Raw genomic sequence first — 17,332 nt, 5'->3', positions numbered from 1 at the left:
GCCGAGGCAGGAAGATTGTTTAAGCCCAGGAGTTTGAGACCAGCCTGGGCAACATAGCAAGACCTCATCTTTGCAAAAAAAAAAAAAAAAATACAAAAATTAACCGGGCATGGTGGTGCATGCCAGCTACTGGGGAGGATCACTTGAGCCTGGGAGGTGGGGGTTGCAGTGAGCCAAGATTGTGCCACTGCACTCCAGCTTGGGCCACAGACAAGACTCTGACTCAGAAAAAAGGAGGGAAGAAGAAGGAAGGAAATGGACGCTCAGGACAGTAGCAGCTGCGGAACAGTGGCACTGTGCATGGAGAGTCTTTCCCAGATAGTCTGTTCATGTCTTTGCAGGTGTGTGGTGCTCTCCGACCCCTTGAAGGACTCTTCACGAACTCAGGAATCCTGGAATGCCTTCCTGACCAAACTCAGGACACTGCTTCTTATGTCTTTTACCAAAAACCTAGGCAAATTTGAGGATGACATGAGAACCTTGAGGGAGAAGAGGACTGAGCCAGGCTGGAGCTTTTGTGAATATTTCATGGTTCAGGTACTTGACTAATTGCAGAACTAGGCAGTTCCTTTCTCTCCCTCCCTCCCTCCCTTGCTCCCTCCCTCCTCTCTCCTTTCTTTCTAAGTGAGTCACCCTTTGTGGTAATCTCATTGGCACAGTTTTTAAAAACAAAAACCTGGAATATCTTTAGAACCAGAAAGTCAGGAAGTGTATGGAAGCAGATGGGGCATCAAAAGGTCACAGGCACTGCCCGAGGAGCCTCCGGTGGCCAAAGCTGGAGCAGCATGAGCGACAGAGTAAATAAGGGTAGAGTTGCTAATATCCATGAATCTGTATTGATAGTCGTCAGTTAAATAAATAAATGGAGGAGAAGGGTCAACTCTTCCCTACAGAAGAATTCCACTTAAACACAGAAGGAAAGAAAAACAAAAAATCACTTTTAGGCCAACACCCCAGCCAGAACTGTTGGAGGCAGGATTACTGATGGATGCCCAGAGTGGTGGGCAAAGGCCTGAGAAGAGGTGGGCTTGCACAGTCTCACGGTGGCCCCTGAGATGTCTGTCAGCTTGAGGAGCAGTAGCCACTCTGCAGTGAGGAAACCGGGTACATACCACCTGAATGAACCGATAAGGCCAATCCCACCTGTGAGGACTTGTGTCCATCTCATGAAATCCTTGGTAAGATGCGCTGAGAAAGACTTAGCATCTTTTCTCTGTAAAAAATGATAATCTCACGACAGTCATGGAACATGTCGAATGAACCTAAGTGGAGGGAGATTAGACAACCTAGCACTCTCCAAGGGTGCCACAGTGGTCAAAGACAGATGGAGAAACTGACAGACTACAGGGGGCTGAAGGAAGCAACAACTCTGGGCTGGGCGGGGGTCGAGGGTAGGGTCTTGGAGCAGAAACAGCTACGTCAGTGGAAAAACCACTGAAACGCCAGTGAGGGCTGTTTAGTTAATAGTATTATACTTAGGTTAATTTTTTGGTTTTGACAATTATACCATGGTCATATAAGATGGCAGTGTTCAGGAAGCTGAGTAAGGGCTATGTGGAAACTAGATTTTTTTTTTTTTTTTTTTTTTTTTGCAACATTTTTGTGGTCTGAGATTGGTTGAGAATTTAAAATGAGTAAGGAAGAAAATTCTGACACATGCTACGGCATGGATGGACCTAGAGGTCATGATGCTGAGTGAAATATTTCAGGCATGTAGGGACAGATACTGTGATTCTGCTTATGTGAGGTTCCGCAAGTGCTCAGATTCAGAGACAGAAGAGGAGCGGGGGTGCCAGGGGCTGGCAGAGGGAGAATGGGAGTGAATGTTTAATGGGACAGAGCCTCTGTTTGGGAAGATGAGAAAGTTTTGGATATTGGCTGCGCACCAGTGTGAGTGCACTTAATGCCACTGAGCTGTACTCTTGGAGTCTTGCTCTGTCACTGAGGCTGGAGTGCAGTGGCGCGATCTCAGCTCACTGCAACCTGTTCACCTGCTGGTTTAAGCGATTCTTCTGCCTCAGCTTTCTGAGTAGCTGGGATTACAGGTGCCCGCCACCACGCCCAGCTAATTTTTATATTTCAATAGAGACAGGGTTTCACCATGATGGCTAGGCTGGTCTCAAACTCCTGGCCTCAAGTGATCTGCCCACCTTGACCTCCCAAAGTGCTGGAATTACAATCGTGAGCCACTGTGCCCGGCCTGAGCTATACTCTTAAAAATGGTTAAGATGGTCAGTTTTAATGTTACATACATTTTATCACAATTTAAAAGAAAAAGATTAGTTTGAGTACTCAGTCTTGAAAATACTTCACAAAGAAAAGGAAGTTCAAGGTAACTTAGCAGTTTCTCTTGTAAATCACAGCCCACTCGTGTTTTCAGGGGAAACAAGATACAAAGGAAGGAAAGGAGAGCTCTCAGTTCTTACCTAGTGAGTGGGACCCGGCCCCTTAGGAGTCCAGGAATAATGTCCACAAGTACATGGGGTAGAACTGGATTCCAAAGACCTGACCATATCAGGGGAGGCTTATGTGGGTGCATATCCTCCTGGGCTTTACTTCTTAATGCTCAGTAACAGAGATCAGAAAGCAATCGCCTGTCACTGTCTCTCTTCATTTTCTCATTCTACAAAGGTTACTGTGCATGGACGGGTGCCAGGCCCTCCTCTCAATGCCGGGACCCATCAGTGCACGTTTCTTATGAGCTTGTGTGACAGTGGAGGAGACACAGGAAACGAAGTGATGCAGATGCTAGGGCGAGAGTGCCGCAGGCAGAGATGGTGTAGGACTTAGCCAAAGCAGAGATGGTGTGGGCGCTGGGCTGAGGGCAGGAGGAGGAGAGGCCCCACTGGGCTGGGACTTAGCCAGAATGGGGATGGTGTGGGCGCTGGGCTGAGGGCAGGAGGAGGAGAGGCCTCACTGGGCCGGGACTTAAGTCAGAGCTGCAGGAGGCTGCAGAGCAAGCCTGTGGATGTTTAGAGGAAGAGGAGGTGTTCCAGGCCCTGGGATGGGGTAGCGCACAGGCCCCCAGGCAGCTGCCTGCCACGCACACGCACATGTGAGCAGCAGTGAAGAGGCCTTGGTGGTGGAGCTGAGTGAGGCCAGAGGGGTGCTGTTGGAAAAGGGTGGGGTGGGAGACATAGATTTTGCAGGGCCTGGGGATGCCTTGAAAGGATTTAGGATTCTCTTTTGAATGTGATGAGCAGCCGCTGACTGAAATGGGGAAGACTGGGCGGAGCACTTGGGAAAGGGTTGGGTTTCCATGTGTAAGCCTGAGCTGTCTGTTAGGGGTCCACACAAGCGTACTGTGCATGCCACTGGAGCCAGAGTCGGGTCTGAGCTGTAGTACTAAACGTGGTGGTTATGATGTGTAGATGGCACACACAGCCATCTCCATATCACTCGGGGGCTCGGTCACTGACAGGGAATAGTGAGTGCTGATAGGAAGGTCCAAGGGCTGAGCCCTGGGGCCTCCAGCAGAGAGCCTGGGAAACAAGAGGAGCCAGCCGCCTGACCAGAGGGAGCTGGAGTGAGGGGTGAGGGGAGCAGGGGGCCGCGTCCTGACACCGGGAAGCATCCCAAGGACAAGGGGTTGACCAATATGCCCGGTGCTGCCAATAGGTCGGGGTTACTAAGAAATTACCTTGGCCTTTTTCAGCTTCTCCTGCATGCGTGAATGTTGACATGTATGGTCATCACTTATTCATAGTGCTGCACGCCTTTCTCTGTTGTAATCTTTAATGTCTATTTATTGTGTCTTTCATAAGTTGATTTACGTTTTTGCTTTTTTAAAAAATGCATCTTGGGTGAACAGGAGGAGCTTGCCTTTGTTTTCGAGATGCTGCAGCAGTTTGAGGACGCCCTGGTGCAGTACGACGAGCTGGACGCCCTCTTCTCTCAGTATGTGGTCAACTTCGGGGCCGGGGGTGAGTAGCGGCGCTTCAGTACCTCGTCCTTCTCTTAGTGTGCCCTTCTCCACTTTCAGATGGTCTCGAAGTGGCCGTTTATTTACCTAATGAGTGCACATCTTTTGCTGTTGTTTTTATACACATCATATCGGATATGTTCTCATGATTCCTAGAGGAAATGAAATGAGAATTAAGAGTAGTCGTTTTCAGTTTTGGAAGAATCTTAAGTAACAAAAGCAATTAGAAAAAGCTGTTTTCCAGGTCTGAAATGCCCTTTCTACAACTCAGTGGCCTGCTGGTGATGCTTCCGATTCTGTCCCTTGTTAGAATCAGAGGGGACAGACGTCCCTTTCCCTTCTGTCCAGGGGTGTCTTTGGAATGCTCAAGTGCTCATTGCTGTAAGCTTATATAATACGCTTGGGTGTTCATCTTTCTTTTACATTTTAAAATAAACCTTAAGTTCCTTTAAAATTAAAGAACTGGCACAGTGAAACCATGCACAAAGAGAAACACTGGTTACTGTCCTCAGTGTTTTTCACTGGTACTTACTTTGATGAAAGTGATACCATGTTATGTAGGTGTTTCTCTGTCGCTCCTTTTTCTTGCTCATAGCCCATCAAGGGCATCTCTCCAGGTTAACAGGGAAGGTTTGGAGTTGTATTTGTTACAGCTGGGATTCCTGGCTCAATTCTGTTCCCTGGTGTTGGACATTGGGTTCTTTTCTGCTTCTCGTTACCACAAGCAGTGCTATAGTGGGCATCTTTGCCAGTGTCCTTTTGGAGAACCCTTGTCACCATGTGTAAAGGAAGGAGTAATTTCGAGGAGGCTCGGGGTCAGCTGGAGGACCTGGAGGGAGATTAAGTGTGGGAATGGTCAGCGTTAGCTGTGGGCACTGTCCTCACTCTGGAAATAATCAGCAGTGCCGATGGGTACTGGCTTCTAGTGCTTATGAAGTTCAGATCTGGATATCTCACTCTCCTGAGATGCCAAAAGAGACATATAACCAATGAAAGTGTCTGCTAAGTAAAAAACAATAGAAGAGGTAAAACACTATTGCTTATATGTTACGTATCCAATTTATTTATTTATCTGTTTAGAGACTGAGTCTTGCTCTGTCACCCAGGCTGGAGTGCAGTGATGTGATCTCAGCTCACTGCAACCTCCGCCTCCTGGGTCCAAGCGATTCTCCTGCCTCAGCCTCTCCAGCAGCTGGGATTACTGGTGTGTGCCACCACACCCAGATAATATTTGTATTTTTACTAGAGACGGGGTTTTACCATGTTGGTCAGGCTGGTCTTGAACTCCTAGACTTCATAATCTGCCCATCTCAGCCTCCCAAAGTGCTGGGATTACAGGCGTAAGCCACCGCACCCGGCCTGTTTATTTATTATTTATTTTTGAGACAGTGTTTCACTCTGTCCCCCAGGCTAGAGAGCAGTGGTGCGATCTCGGCCCAGTGCAACCTCTGCTTCCCAGGTTCAAGTGATTTTCGTGCCTCAGCCTCCTGAGTAGCTGGAATTATAGGTGTGTACCACCATGCCTGGCTAACTTTTATATTTTTAGTGGAGACGGGGTTTCACCATGTTGACCACGCTGGTCTCGAACTCCTGGCCTCAAGTGATCCTCCCGCCTTGGCCTCCTAAAGTGCTTAGATTAGAGAGATGAGCCACCGTGCCCAGTCTATACATACATATTTTTAACATATCTTACTTTTTTTTTTTTTTTTTTGAAAAATACATTTGGTCCGGGTGCAGTGGCTCACATCTGTAATTCCAGCACTTTGGGAGGCCAAGGTGGGTGGACCATGAGGTCAGGAGATCAAGACCATCCTGGCTAACATGGTGAAACCCCATCTCTACTAAAAATACAAAATATTAGTCAGGCGTGGTCGTGTATGCCTGTAATCCCAGATACTCCAGAGACTGAGGCAGGAGAATCATTTGAACCCAGGAGGCGGAGGTTGCAGTGAGCCGAGGTCACACCACTGCACTCCAGCCTGTGTGACCCAGCAAGACTTGATCTCAAAACAAACAAAAAAATAAGAAAAAAATATTTATTTTGCAAAAGAAGTTTGAATTTAATAAAGAAATGGTAATAACTGGTACATACATTAATTCAAAATATTTTCACTAAGCACCAAATAGAATAGTCCCCAGTCTTTTCATGGAGAACCCCTTTGAAAGAATGCCCAGAACTTAATCAGTTTATTTAGGTTTTTAATCAAGAAATCTAAAACTGCCAATCAGAGTTTCTAATTACCATGAGATGAGCAGGTTAACAACCTTGAGGCCATATCATACGAGCTTGCAAAAGTTGTGTTTAACCTGTACATTCTAACTGAGGGCATTTGGTGGCCTCGGGCAGGCTGGTAATCACAGGTCCATGTGCCTGTGATGCCATATACACACACAACATCGAGTACTAAGTGTCATTTCTTAGATAAAGACCGTATGGTCCCTGGCAGCAGAGTAGGTGCTTGGAGCTTCAGGGACCAGGCACCTGAGTGTGGAGGTCAGTGCATGTGGGAAGGGCCTTCAAGGCTGAAATAGCTTACATATTTCTGATATTTCACCTAATGTATTTGGTTTTTTTCTGTCAGTTTTTAAATCTGGGGCAATTTAAAATCCAAAAGTAAGCCTGGACCAAGTTTTGCCGCTGAGTAAGATGGTTCATTTTTGTTCTTTCATTCAACAAATACTTAAGGACCACTGTGTGCCAGGCACTGTTCTAAATACAGGGAGGAATAAAACAAAATGCCTTCCTTTATGGCACTTACATGAGGGGGAACTGGCACAGAAAAGTAAATCTGTCACTTGCCGTCCATAGTAGTAAGTTGGAGCTGTAGAAAGAGGCTCAGGAGAGGGATGGGACGGTATGTTCCCTTGGAGCTTAGGGCATTGGGGTGGCCTCTCTGTGGGGGCGGCACTGGTACAGAGACCTGACGGAAACGTGGCAGTTCTCCGTGAGAATCCTGGTGGGAGGGGAGCCTAGCAAAGGGAACTGCCGGCGCTGGGACGGCGGGCACACCACATTACCACGTCGCACTGCCACACCGCACTGCTGTGTGCGCCAGCAGCTCTGAGGAGGAGCTCACGTCAGTCAGGGGAGCATTACCCGGCATTGGCACGTCAGGTATTTAACCATGTCAGGATGCCGTGTAGGAACGAGCTGGTTTTGACACCTCTCTGTTGGAGTGAGAAAAACACATGAAAACGTTTTTTCAATAATGATTGATGGACTTGTTGTTCTACATTGTTATGCTTATTTTGAGATGATATTTGAGTCTTAGGAGTGTAAGGAAACCTCTGGGAGCCCTGCTGACATTTTTGACAAGCAGTCATCCTTTTTCCCTTCTGCGTGCTGCTGCCAAGTCCTCCCTGTCCCTTCGTCTAGGAGCTTGACTCAGAGAGGTGATGTGGTTGAGTTAGGGAAATAAGGAAGGCATATGTAGTCTAAGGAAGACCGAGAACAGCAGGATGGTCAGAGCAGGCTGCACTCCAGCCCACAGGTGAAGATGATGAAGCTCAGGCACACTGCAGCCCAAGACTAGAGCCCTCCCTGAGCCTGAGACGGCCTGAGCCTTCCTAACCGTGCAGCCTGTCGGTCTCTGAGTGGCTTCCCGACCTGTTCAGCTCCCACCCATGACTTTCTGGGCATGGTAGGGCGGTGGGCCTTGTTGCCTGGGTCATATTTCGCTCAGCTTGGATGTCAGCACTGGGAGCGACATGGGTGCATATCCCTATCCCTAGACCAAGAGTGGGGTGGGCAGTGGTCATAGAACTGGTTATGAAGCTGCCTGTTTGCCCACCATCCTCAGCCTGAGCAGGAAGCTCAGGAAGGTGAAGTACCCGCAGTCAGCGGCTTTCATGATGTGTGTTTGTTTAGATGGTGCCAACTGGCTGACTTTTTTCTGCCAGCCAGTGAAGAGCTGGAACGGATTGATCCTCCGAAAGCCCATAGATATGGAGAAGCGGGAATCGATCCAGAGGCGAGAAGCCACCCTGTTAGATCTGCGCAGTTACCTGTTCTCTCGCCAGTGCACCCTGCTGCTCTTCCTGCAGAGGCCGTGGGAGGTGGCCCAGCGCGCCCTAGAGCTGCTGCACAACTGTGTGCAGGAACTGAAGCTCTTAGAAGTGAGTTGGCTCTTTTCCCCATTAACCCATTGCCTGATTGTGCCAGCATAGGCATTGAACTGTTTGCACTCAAGAAAGAGTTTTCTTGTCTGCATGTCTGTAATTGATTATTTGCTCAGTTACCTTTTACATTGATTAATTGCTCAAAAATAGAACTCTGCTCTCAACATGGTGAAGTTTGTGCTGGTCCAGAGCAAGCCTCTTAGATGAGCTTCTCAGTGAGGCTCCCTGGCTGGCTGTGGCCTGCACTGCTGCATGAGCAGTCTCCACGGGGAAGAGTCGTTCACCTGAGGGACACGCAGAGCTCGGTTTTGCATGAAGACGTTTTATTTTATTTCTTGTAGACATTTATTTTATTTGTCTTTTCAGGTAAATAGTTTCACACATGGCCATGCAGGTGTGACTGACACACAGCGGCTATGCCCCATTGATTGGTGGCACAAAGCTTAATGGAAGCTATGTCATCTCACTACACTTACTGCACTCCTTCCCTGTGGGCAGTTAGGAGTTCACCTAAGCACTGAACTCACCGCCCACAGGGAAGGGGTGTAGAGACGGTATCCAGTCTGCTGATTCTTGTTTCAGTGTCCTCTTTACCCAGAACAGCTCACACATACATACAGGTGATAACTTGCGACTTGAGGATTCGTGTATACCCCTGCCCCTGATCCCCTGGCTAAGATCTCCTGAGTGAGTGGTCAGACTATTTTGTAAAGAAGGAAACGAGTCTGGAAGTGATAGGCAACTTACCCCGATCATACAGCTGGCTAGTCCTAGAGTCCTGTCCAGGGGCGTGTCCTTTTGGCCTGCATAATTGAGTTCTGGGGACACTGTCATCGTGCGGCCTTTTAAAGAAGGTCTGAAGAGTGGAAGCTGTTGGTGGGGATGGTGTTTCATAATAGAGGAACATGTTTTTGTGTACTTCGTTTGAAATAATTTTTAAGAGATAAATGAAGATAAATGTATTTTAGTTAATTTCAAAAGGAGAAATTCTTATTTCAGAGCTAAGCTCTGTACTAGCCTAAGTCACAAACTCAGAAACTTAAGCATTTTTATCAAATGATTTTTCTTCCCCTAATCAAGAAAATGAGGAAAAGCCACATTTTCCACCTCGAAGTGACACCCTGGGCCGCCTATAATCACATGGATTTAGAGACTCTTTTCGGTTTGCTCAGCCCTAACTCTGCAGGTTGGGGAGGGGCCTGTGAGGGGACCCTTCATTCCTAGAGCCGGGCTGTCTGTTCATGTGTGCCTAGGGATTTCACCTGATTTTGAGATTTTTGTCCTACTAGTTGATAGGGGGAAAAAATTGAGGTATTTGAGTCCAAATGATTCAGACATGACATCTGAGCGAGATGGCCCCAGGAGGGCTGATTGGAAAGGGCTGTTGCCCAGTTTGGGGCAGGTGTAGGAAGCCTCGGAGGATGGTGCAGACTCAGTCCCTTTATTGCTGGGCTCTGCTGATTCATGAACGCCAGGATTTAAGAATCTCAAGTTGTTTTTCCAGCCTCAGAAGCTTGTCTGGGAATAGCATGGCTGCTATCTTGCAGAGGGAGGAGAAAAATCCCCATAGCCAGGCAGGGCGAGTGCAGAGTGGGCTGACCCGGGGGCTGTGCCTTGCAACTCAGGGGGCCACTGGCCCAAGGCAGTTCCACAAGGAGGGAGGTGGGCACCTACACATACCCCTCCGTCCTTCCCTCTGAACTCCTCCAGGCACTCTGGAAGCTGGAAGTCAGGGAGCCCCCTGATGTGTTATATACAGCTCCCCCAGCAGAGAGCAGGGCGCCAAGATGTGGAAAGTGGATCTGAGAGGCCAAGCAGAGACGTCCTTTTCCTCTGCTGGCACTAGTGTGCTTGCCCCACCGTGGCTGCCCTCGTGCAGGCCTGTGCAGGTGGCGTAGAGGCTTGGGGAGCAGCAGCATAGCATGTGGTGCTGCACTCACTCCTGGCAGAGCTGCACGCTCACCTCCTCCTGTGGGCTTTCCTTCTGTGGAGCAGGCTCTTAGGGACTTCTTAGCAGTTCTCCTGAGTTCTGGAATGCCTGAAGCCATTGTGGAAGGAGGTCGAAATAGGTCTGTTACTACCATGTGCCTGGAAGGAGAAATGTGTAAGTAATTGAGGGTGTGGGCTCTAGACTTCTGGGAGCGTCAGGGTTCACAGGAGCCGCACGGGGTCTGCTGGCTTCTCTAGGCCCTCGTCCACACCTATGGGAAGTCACTGAGGCATTTTCAAGGCTTTGTATTGTGTGAGGAGCTTCTTATCTGCGGTGTATTTTCTGAGCCCTTTCCTTTGCTGAATGAAGTTGTTGTCCCCTTGATCTTTCCTTGAGTGGAGGCTGCCCCATTCCTTTTAGTCATATTTATTGCACTTCTTTGCACTGTTGAGTTGTGCATCCCTAATGAGAGGAGGTGGCCAAAGCCGAATGCTGGATTTGAGGCAAGGACATGCCACCCACTGTTGACTTTCTCACAGTCTCTCAGGCTCTTTCCTTCTAAGAACCCACTTCCTGTTTCCTCATCTCCTTCTGATGCATACAGCTGGATGCCTCTCCTTAGCACAGCTATGCCTTTTGGCTTCCCGGCTTCCCGGGCCGGAGAGGACAGCCTTTCTTGTCGCTTGTGTTGAAGCCCACATAGTCCTCTTCGCACACTTTGTTCCTGTGTTTGATCAACACTGAGGTTCACACTGTTTATTTAGAGGATTTCACCAGTAACTTCATGTCAGAAGTGTTTCTCTTTCTCTCCTTTTTTAAAAATTTTTAAATTTTTTTGTAGCGATGAGTGTCTCGCTGTGTTGCCCAGGCTGGTCTTGAACTCCCGGGCTCAAGTGATCCTCCCTGCTCACCTCCCAAAGTGCTGGGATTCTAGGCCTGAGCCGCCATGCCTGGCTATGACTTTCTCTCCTATACAGTAGTTTTTACTCCTATCTAGTTGTTTAGGGCTACAGTTGAGCAGAGGCCGGGGGGTAGGTGCTCCACGTTCCAGGGGGTGGCTTATCAGACACGTCCTGTTTACATCCTGGTTAGTTTACCAGTTGATTTAAAGTACCTCATTTATTTAAAGAGAATGGGAGGCAACGAAGTGGGCAGCTGTGATGCAAATGAGCCCTGCCTCTGCTGTAGGGGTTGGTCCACACTCCAGGGACAACGAGGGCTGAGGTGGGGAGCAAGATGGCCTGATAGAGGCCTCTACCCTGTGGGTGCCACTTATTAGCCTTGGACCCACTCTCTTGATGGGAAATGTGTAGGAATGGAAACTGTGCCTTCCCTGCACAGCTAGCTAGCTGCTGGGGTAAGCGGTAACTACACCCATGAAGTGGGGCCAGTTGCGCAAGTTCAGGATCCTCCTTCACAGAGTGTTTCCTCCTTTTTTTCTGTAGCAGTTTCTTATTTTCCCTCCATTTACAAAAGTTGAATGTTTTCTTTATGTAAATTTGGAGAATACAGACAAATATACAGAAGAAATGTTGATTTTGCTAGCAGGAAGAGGTTCACTTTTTTGCCTGTGGCCGCCTTATGTATCGATGAACTGAATTATTTCCTTGTTCCTAGTTGGACATTTGCATTCTTCAGAATTCTTTGCAGTTGCAGTAGTTTGTATCCCTGTACATACATCTTTGTGTGTAAATTCATACACGTACAATTGGAAGGTCAAAGATAGATATGTTTTTAAAGCTTTTGTCCTACGTCAAGGTCTTCCCATTTTCAGTCATGCTAGTGATGCCTGTTTTCCTGCACCTTTGGTAAGAAAAAAATATGATGTGTATATATTTTGTTGCCAAATTAGAAGAATGAGGAAGATACTTTCTAGGAGGCCATAATGTGTTTGTTACAATGATTACCCAAGTGATTTTTCTGGGGGAATTTGGAATGTGTTTCATTCAGCACCGTTACCTTTTGTCAGCTTAGGTTCTGGTTACGTAGGAGACAGCAGACCTGTGGGCCTAGCAGGGTCAGGACTCCTCCTAACCCCAGGAGAATCACCCAGCCGAGCCTGGGACATGGTGGAACCGCGAAGGGGACGCCGTCAGAGTTAGGTGGCCAGTTTGTGAACAGAGGCTGTGTGTGGCCCACCTGCAGGTTTAACCAGAGAAAGAAGAAGGTTTATAGTCAAAGCTGGCTGGTTGGGATTGGCATTCTGAGGTACAGTTTTGGCAGATATGTAGCCTGGGGAATGTTGGTTGTGTTTACTAAGGGCTTACAGTGTACCTGACACCCTGCTGGGTGGGCCTGCTCTTGGGGAGGGGGATCTTGTGTGACCCTGAGCCCTGAGGGCCTGAGCTGGAGGAGTGGTAGGAGTGGACCAGAGGAGGAGGGGGGGTGGTTGTGAGAGGTATTGCTGAAGAAGAACTGATGGCTCCCTGGACAAAAGGAAAGAGAACACAGAAGAATCATTCAAGAAATGTGTCCTTGCCTGCCAGGTACTGTGGGAAATGGGTAGGGGGAGCACATAAATGAAGAGGAAAGGGCTCCACCTGCCCGAATGAGGCTGCCACGAATAATTAGCACAGTGTCCAAGTAGTGACAAAGTGTTGTCACGGGACCGTAAGGGAGGGAAAGGCAGCCTTGCCGGGTGCCTCAGGTCAGCTTGGTAACATTTGCAGGTGCCTGAGAGGTGCTAGGAAAGCTTTCTAGAGGAGGCCCTGTGTGAACTCCATTACAAAGATTCATTGGCTCAGCAGATCTTCATTGAGCATCTGTTTTGTGCCAACCATTGTGGTAGCCACTGTATTTTCAGCAGAGAGTGAATAGAATCCCTGGTCTTACGAAGCTTACATGCTAAGGAATGAGCAGGAGGAGTAAAAATTCACCAGGTAGATGTGGCTGATGGCGGTGCGGGAGAGCGCATCTCAGGCAAAGAAGATGGCGTTAGCGAAGGCACTGTGAAGGAGCCTGGTTTCGCTGCAACTTCAGGGGCAGGGCAGAGCTTGGTGACAATGAAGGGAGATTCTGTAGGTCTTTGTGCGTCACCTTGAAGGTTGCCCTTTGTTCTGTGGCCAGTAGGGAGCCATGAAAGGTTAGGACTTAGTGAGGGAGAGGGCAGAGAGAGAGAGTTTGGCAAATTCCGCAATAGTCCAAGGGAAAAGGCAGAGTCCGGAAGGCAGTTGAGGTAGATTTTATTTATTGTTACTCATTTTATTATTATTATTATTAGTTTTTTGAGACAGGGTCTCACTCTGTCACCCAGGCTGGAGTACAGCAGCTTGATCTTGGCTCACTAGAGCCTCTGCCTTCCAGGTTCAAGCAGTTCTCCTGCCTCAGCCACTCGAGTAGCCGGGATTACAGCCACGTGCCACCATGCCCAGCTCTTTTCTTGTGTTTTTTGGTAGAGATGGGGTTTCACTATGTTGCCCAGGCTGGTCTTGAACTCCTGAGCTCAAGTGATCTACCCTCCTTGGCCCCCCAAAGTGCTGGGATTACCAGAATGAGTCATTGCATCTAGCAGATAGATTTTAAATAAATGGGTTCAAGAAAAATTTATTCAGTGAATTGATGGTTCTGGGTCCACTGGATATCCATATTCAAAAACAAATCTTGATCTCACTCCATAAACAAAATTCCAGGTGGAGTTTTGATCTAAACATGAAAAATAAAATAAGAAAACTCTAGAGGATAACATGGGAAAACATCTTTGGGACCTTAGGTTGGCAAATATTTCTTCAGTAGGACATGAAACCTTGATGGTTATACCACAGCTGTGAAGGAAGAGGGTCCTACGTGAGCCCACATACACATCAGCGCTTCTCTTCACCTAAAGGTACTCTGAAGGGAGTGAAGAGGCCATCCGCAGTGTGGAAGAGTATGAACAGTATGTACAGACAAGAAAGGGCTCTAATCCAGGGTGTATTATGAAAACTCATATACGTCAATGTGGAAAGACTGACAAACCAATAGAAAAACAGGCAAGAGAGAGAGGAAATCCAAATGGCCGATCCGCATATGAAAACGGGCTCAGTCTCCTGAGTCATAGTGAAGTGCAAACTGAAAACAGTATTAATGAAGTACTGTCACACACCCACCAGAATGGCCAGGATGAAAGGCTTTCCTCAGGTGTTAGCGGGAGGGTGGAGACACTGGTGCTTGCTCATGATAGTGTGTGTCGCTGTGAGCACTTGGGAAGGCTGTTTACGATATCTAATGGGTATTGCCATTACAACACATGCCCCGTGACCCAGCAGACCCACCCCTGGTTTATACAGACACATGCACACACGTGCATCAAAAGGCAAGTACAGAGCTATTGTGGCACTGAGTTATCAGAGCCAGACATGGGAAGAACTCAGATGTTCATTTTGTCCAAGGGATGACGACATTCCACCATGGCCCAGCAGCGTGGTACGGTACAGTGCTGAACGTGAATGGATCGTAGTGGACGACTCTTACCAATCTCAAGTTGAGCTAAAGAAGCTGGACACAAGAGAGGCATACTTTTTTTTCCCCAAGACAGAGTCTCGCTCTGTCCCCCAGGCTGGAGTGCAGTGGCGCAATTTTGGCTCACTGCGACCTCTGCCTCCCGGGTTCAGGTGAGAAGAGAAGGCATGCTTTTTGATTCCTTGTTTCTAAGGTTCACAGTGAAGCCACAGCAGTCTGCTGTGAGCTGTCTGGCAGGTGATTTGTAGAGGGGCTGGTGACTGGCAGGGGGTTCTTGCAGGAGCTGCCTTCACGGGAGGCACATCAGGGGTTCACTTAGGACGTGTGTACTTTCCAGTGTGTGGGGTACACTCAAATGGTAGGGGTATCAAAAGAAAGAATAACAAGAGTGCCTTTAATTTTATACTTGGAGGTGGTAAAATGGCACGTGTCATTGCTAAGTCAGCAATCAGGAGAAGAGGGGGCTTTAAAAAATTAAATCATATAAACTAAGTATTCGTTTAAATAGACTGTTATTCTAAAATTTAAAAAAAAAAGTCTGTTATTCCCAAAAGATGATACCGAAATGGCCAAGAAGTGTCTAGTGGCCCTTTAGGGAACTGTTTCTGGAGACAGTGAGGCCACCACCTGGTTCCAGAGTGAGGTGACTAAGCTGCATGCTCTGCCGCTCAGTGTCGGGCTCTCAGGGTAGAGCGGGGGCTTGGTCTTTGTTGTGTTAGATGCTGTGTCATGCTGGGTGGCAGATGCTGCCATAGAGCCATGACCCTCATGGTGTTGGCTGAGTTGCCCAGTTTCTGTGTCTGTCAGCCACCGTTTAGGAGCTAAGGGGCTGACATTTGTTCGGATGGCTCAAATCCATGGCTGCAAAACAATCTCTTTTCCAGAGCTTGTGGGACTTCTGGTTTTTATTCTCAGGTTGCACCATAATGGGTAAAAAAAAATTTTTTTTAAAGTCCAGCAACTCCAAGTGTTAGTGAGGACATAGAAAAGTTGGAACACACATGTAATGATAAATTTGTGTGACATGCGACCGCCTGTAAACTCTTCGGCGGAGTCTACTAACGCTTAAACATGCCAATTCTATGACCCAGCAATTCCATCCCTGGTGTGTGCCCACAAAAAATGAGGACAAGCAAAAGACAGCACTGAAATGTTCGTGGGAGCTTGTGACTAGCAAGAGAATTTGACTCAGGTTAATTTCCTTGTTCTGTTTCCCTGGGCACAGAGAAAGTTGGTGCAGCCATGTTAATGGGCGCCATGTGGACTGCAAACCCCTGATGGTGCGGCTCTTCTCTGGGCCCTCTGGTGGCAGCTCTTGTGAGTGTCCTGGTTCTGCCTGAGCAGCTGGTAGAGGAGAGGAGGCGCCTGTGGGCAAAGAGCCCACTAAGCCAGGGCGGCTCCTGCTTTCTCTCTCGCCTTCCCCCTGATCTCTTGCGTCTCTGCTGCAGCGATGCTCCTGGGAGAAGTGCCGGTGCTGCTTGTGTGCTGCTTGAGGAGATGGGCTGGGGCCGTCTTCTGAGTCTGAGAAGGTGTCCCCCACTTGAGGCAGGGGTAACACTGCAAATAGCTTCACCCATAGTAGCCAAACACCGGAAACAACGCAGACACTTCATTGGAATGGATAAATAAACTGTCGCCAGAGCGCAGGAAGGTTTAATAAGCAGCAGTGAATAAGAACGGGCTGACAGACTGAGCAAGGCTGCACCTTAAACATACTGTGTTGAACAGAAGTCCAGTGTACAGAAGAGGATGTGCTTTGTGATTCCATTAGGTGAAGTTCACAAGTCAGCCAGAAGGAATTGATGGTGACAGCCATCGGGATAGGGCTGTCTCCTTTGGGGTGGGTCTTGATTGGGAAAAGGAACTTGAGAGAACCTTCTAGGACAGTGGACCCTATAGGATAATTTTATTTCTTGATTTAAGGTAGTGGTTACATTTGTAAAAATCATCGACCTCTACATTTAGGATTTGTGCCCGTCACATACCTTGTTGTATATTTTGCCACTTGTTTTTTCAAAGCAATGAAGCAGTATCACTGCAATTAGGTTTTAAATAAATTTGTTTCGTTAACATGTCTGGAAGTCTTTGATCCTACTGTGGAAGGCCTCGCTGCTGCCTGGCCCACCTCAGTCAGGCCCTTGAAAAGTATAGAGAAGGAGCAGAGTGTCCGGCCCCCTTTGGGGCATTGCCTGGGGTTTGGGTGGGAGCTAAGGGTCGCACACAGTAAGTGGTAACGGAGGCTTCGGCTCTGCAAGGGCACTGCAGGAAGGGTTGTGTACGCCACATCACGCGCCACATTCATATGCATATCTTTTTCTCCATAGAAACTTAAATTTAAAGTGACATGTGATAGGAAATGTAGGGAGCTGAGATTCTCCTGGGAGATGGAGGCGCTTACAGCACAGAGCCAGTGAGAACTCGCAGCAGAGAGCAGAGCAGGTACCAGGCAGAGTCTGCACTGTAGGGGGTGTGAGTTCCAGAGCGAGGGGGGCCGAGGCCACCTTCAGGTTTCTGTTATTAAATGAAAGCCTGCCCCTCTTCCTTGTTGTGTGTGTGTGCGGGATCTGCCTGCTCTCTCCCACCTCCTCTAGGCTGGCAGTCGAAGGCAGAGTCTCAGCAGCCAGTGGCCAGTGGCTATCACTGGGTTTTATTGTTTTTATCCCAGAAAAGCTGCTGCTACCTACCGCTGCCACTTTTTAGATACTGTCATTCAAGCTTACCAAAGCGGGACTTGCTCTTCGGAGAAAAAAAAAATACTGAGAATTATTCTGTAATCATGCCATGCAATAATTCATGCCACCATTTGCATTTTTGGTGGTATCATTTGGGATCCTTTCTGGGGTGCACCTGTGCTGTCTGCCAGGCAGCTCCTCAGCTCTTGGCTGCTGCTTTTCCCTGCTGACTCAGTTCAGTGCCTGGTTGCA

The 17,332-nt window shown here is 48.2% G+C and overlaps 1 protein-coding gene across 3 annotated transcripts in view; it reads left to right on the top strand.

Annotated features, from left to right (window-relative positions):
* TRAPPC10 (trafficking protein particle complex 10) overlaps positions 1–17,332 on the top strand; it is a 92,038-nt gene that overhangs the window by 39,657 nt on the left and 35,049 nt on the right. For 2 of the 3 annotated variants that reach the window (XM_032276737.1, XM_032276738.1), the window contains exons 5-7: positions 342–537; positions 3,812–3,923; positions 7,791–8,038. In XM_032276737.1, coding sequence (XP_032132628.1) covers positions 342–537; positions 3,812–3,923; positions 7,791–8,038 — 556 coding nt within the window. The remainder of the gene's footprint in view (positions 1–341; positions 538–3,811; positions 3,924–7,790; positions 8,039–17,332) is intronic. The other variant, XM_032276739.1, reaches the window with a different exon arrangement.

This window comes from Sapajus apella, unplaced genomic scaffold, assembly GCF_009761245.1.
Source record: "Sapajus apella isolate SASKATOON/1434 unplaced genomic scaffold, GSC_monkey_1.0 scaffold8, whole genome shotgun sequence".
Classification (NCBI taxonomy): Eukaryota; Metazoa; Chordata; class Mammalia; order Primates; family Cebidae; genus Sapajus; species Sapajus apella.
The sequence above is the reverse complement of the archived record's forward strand: the minus strand, read 5'-3'. Positions and strand labels throughout refer to the sequence as shown.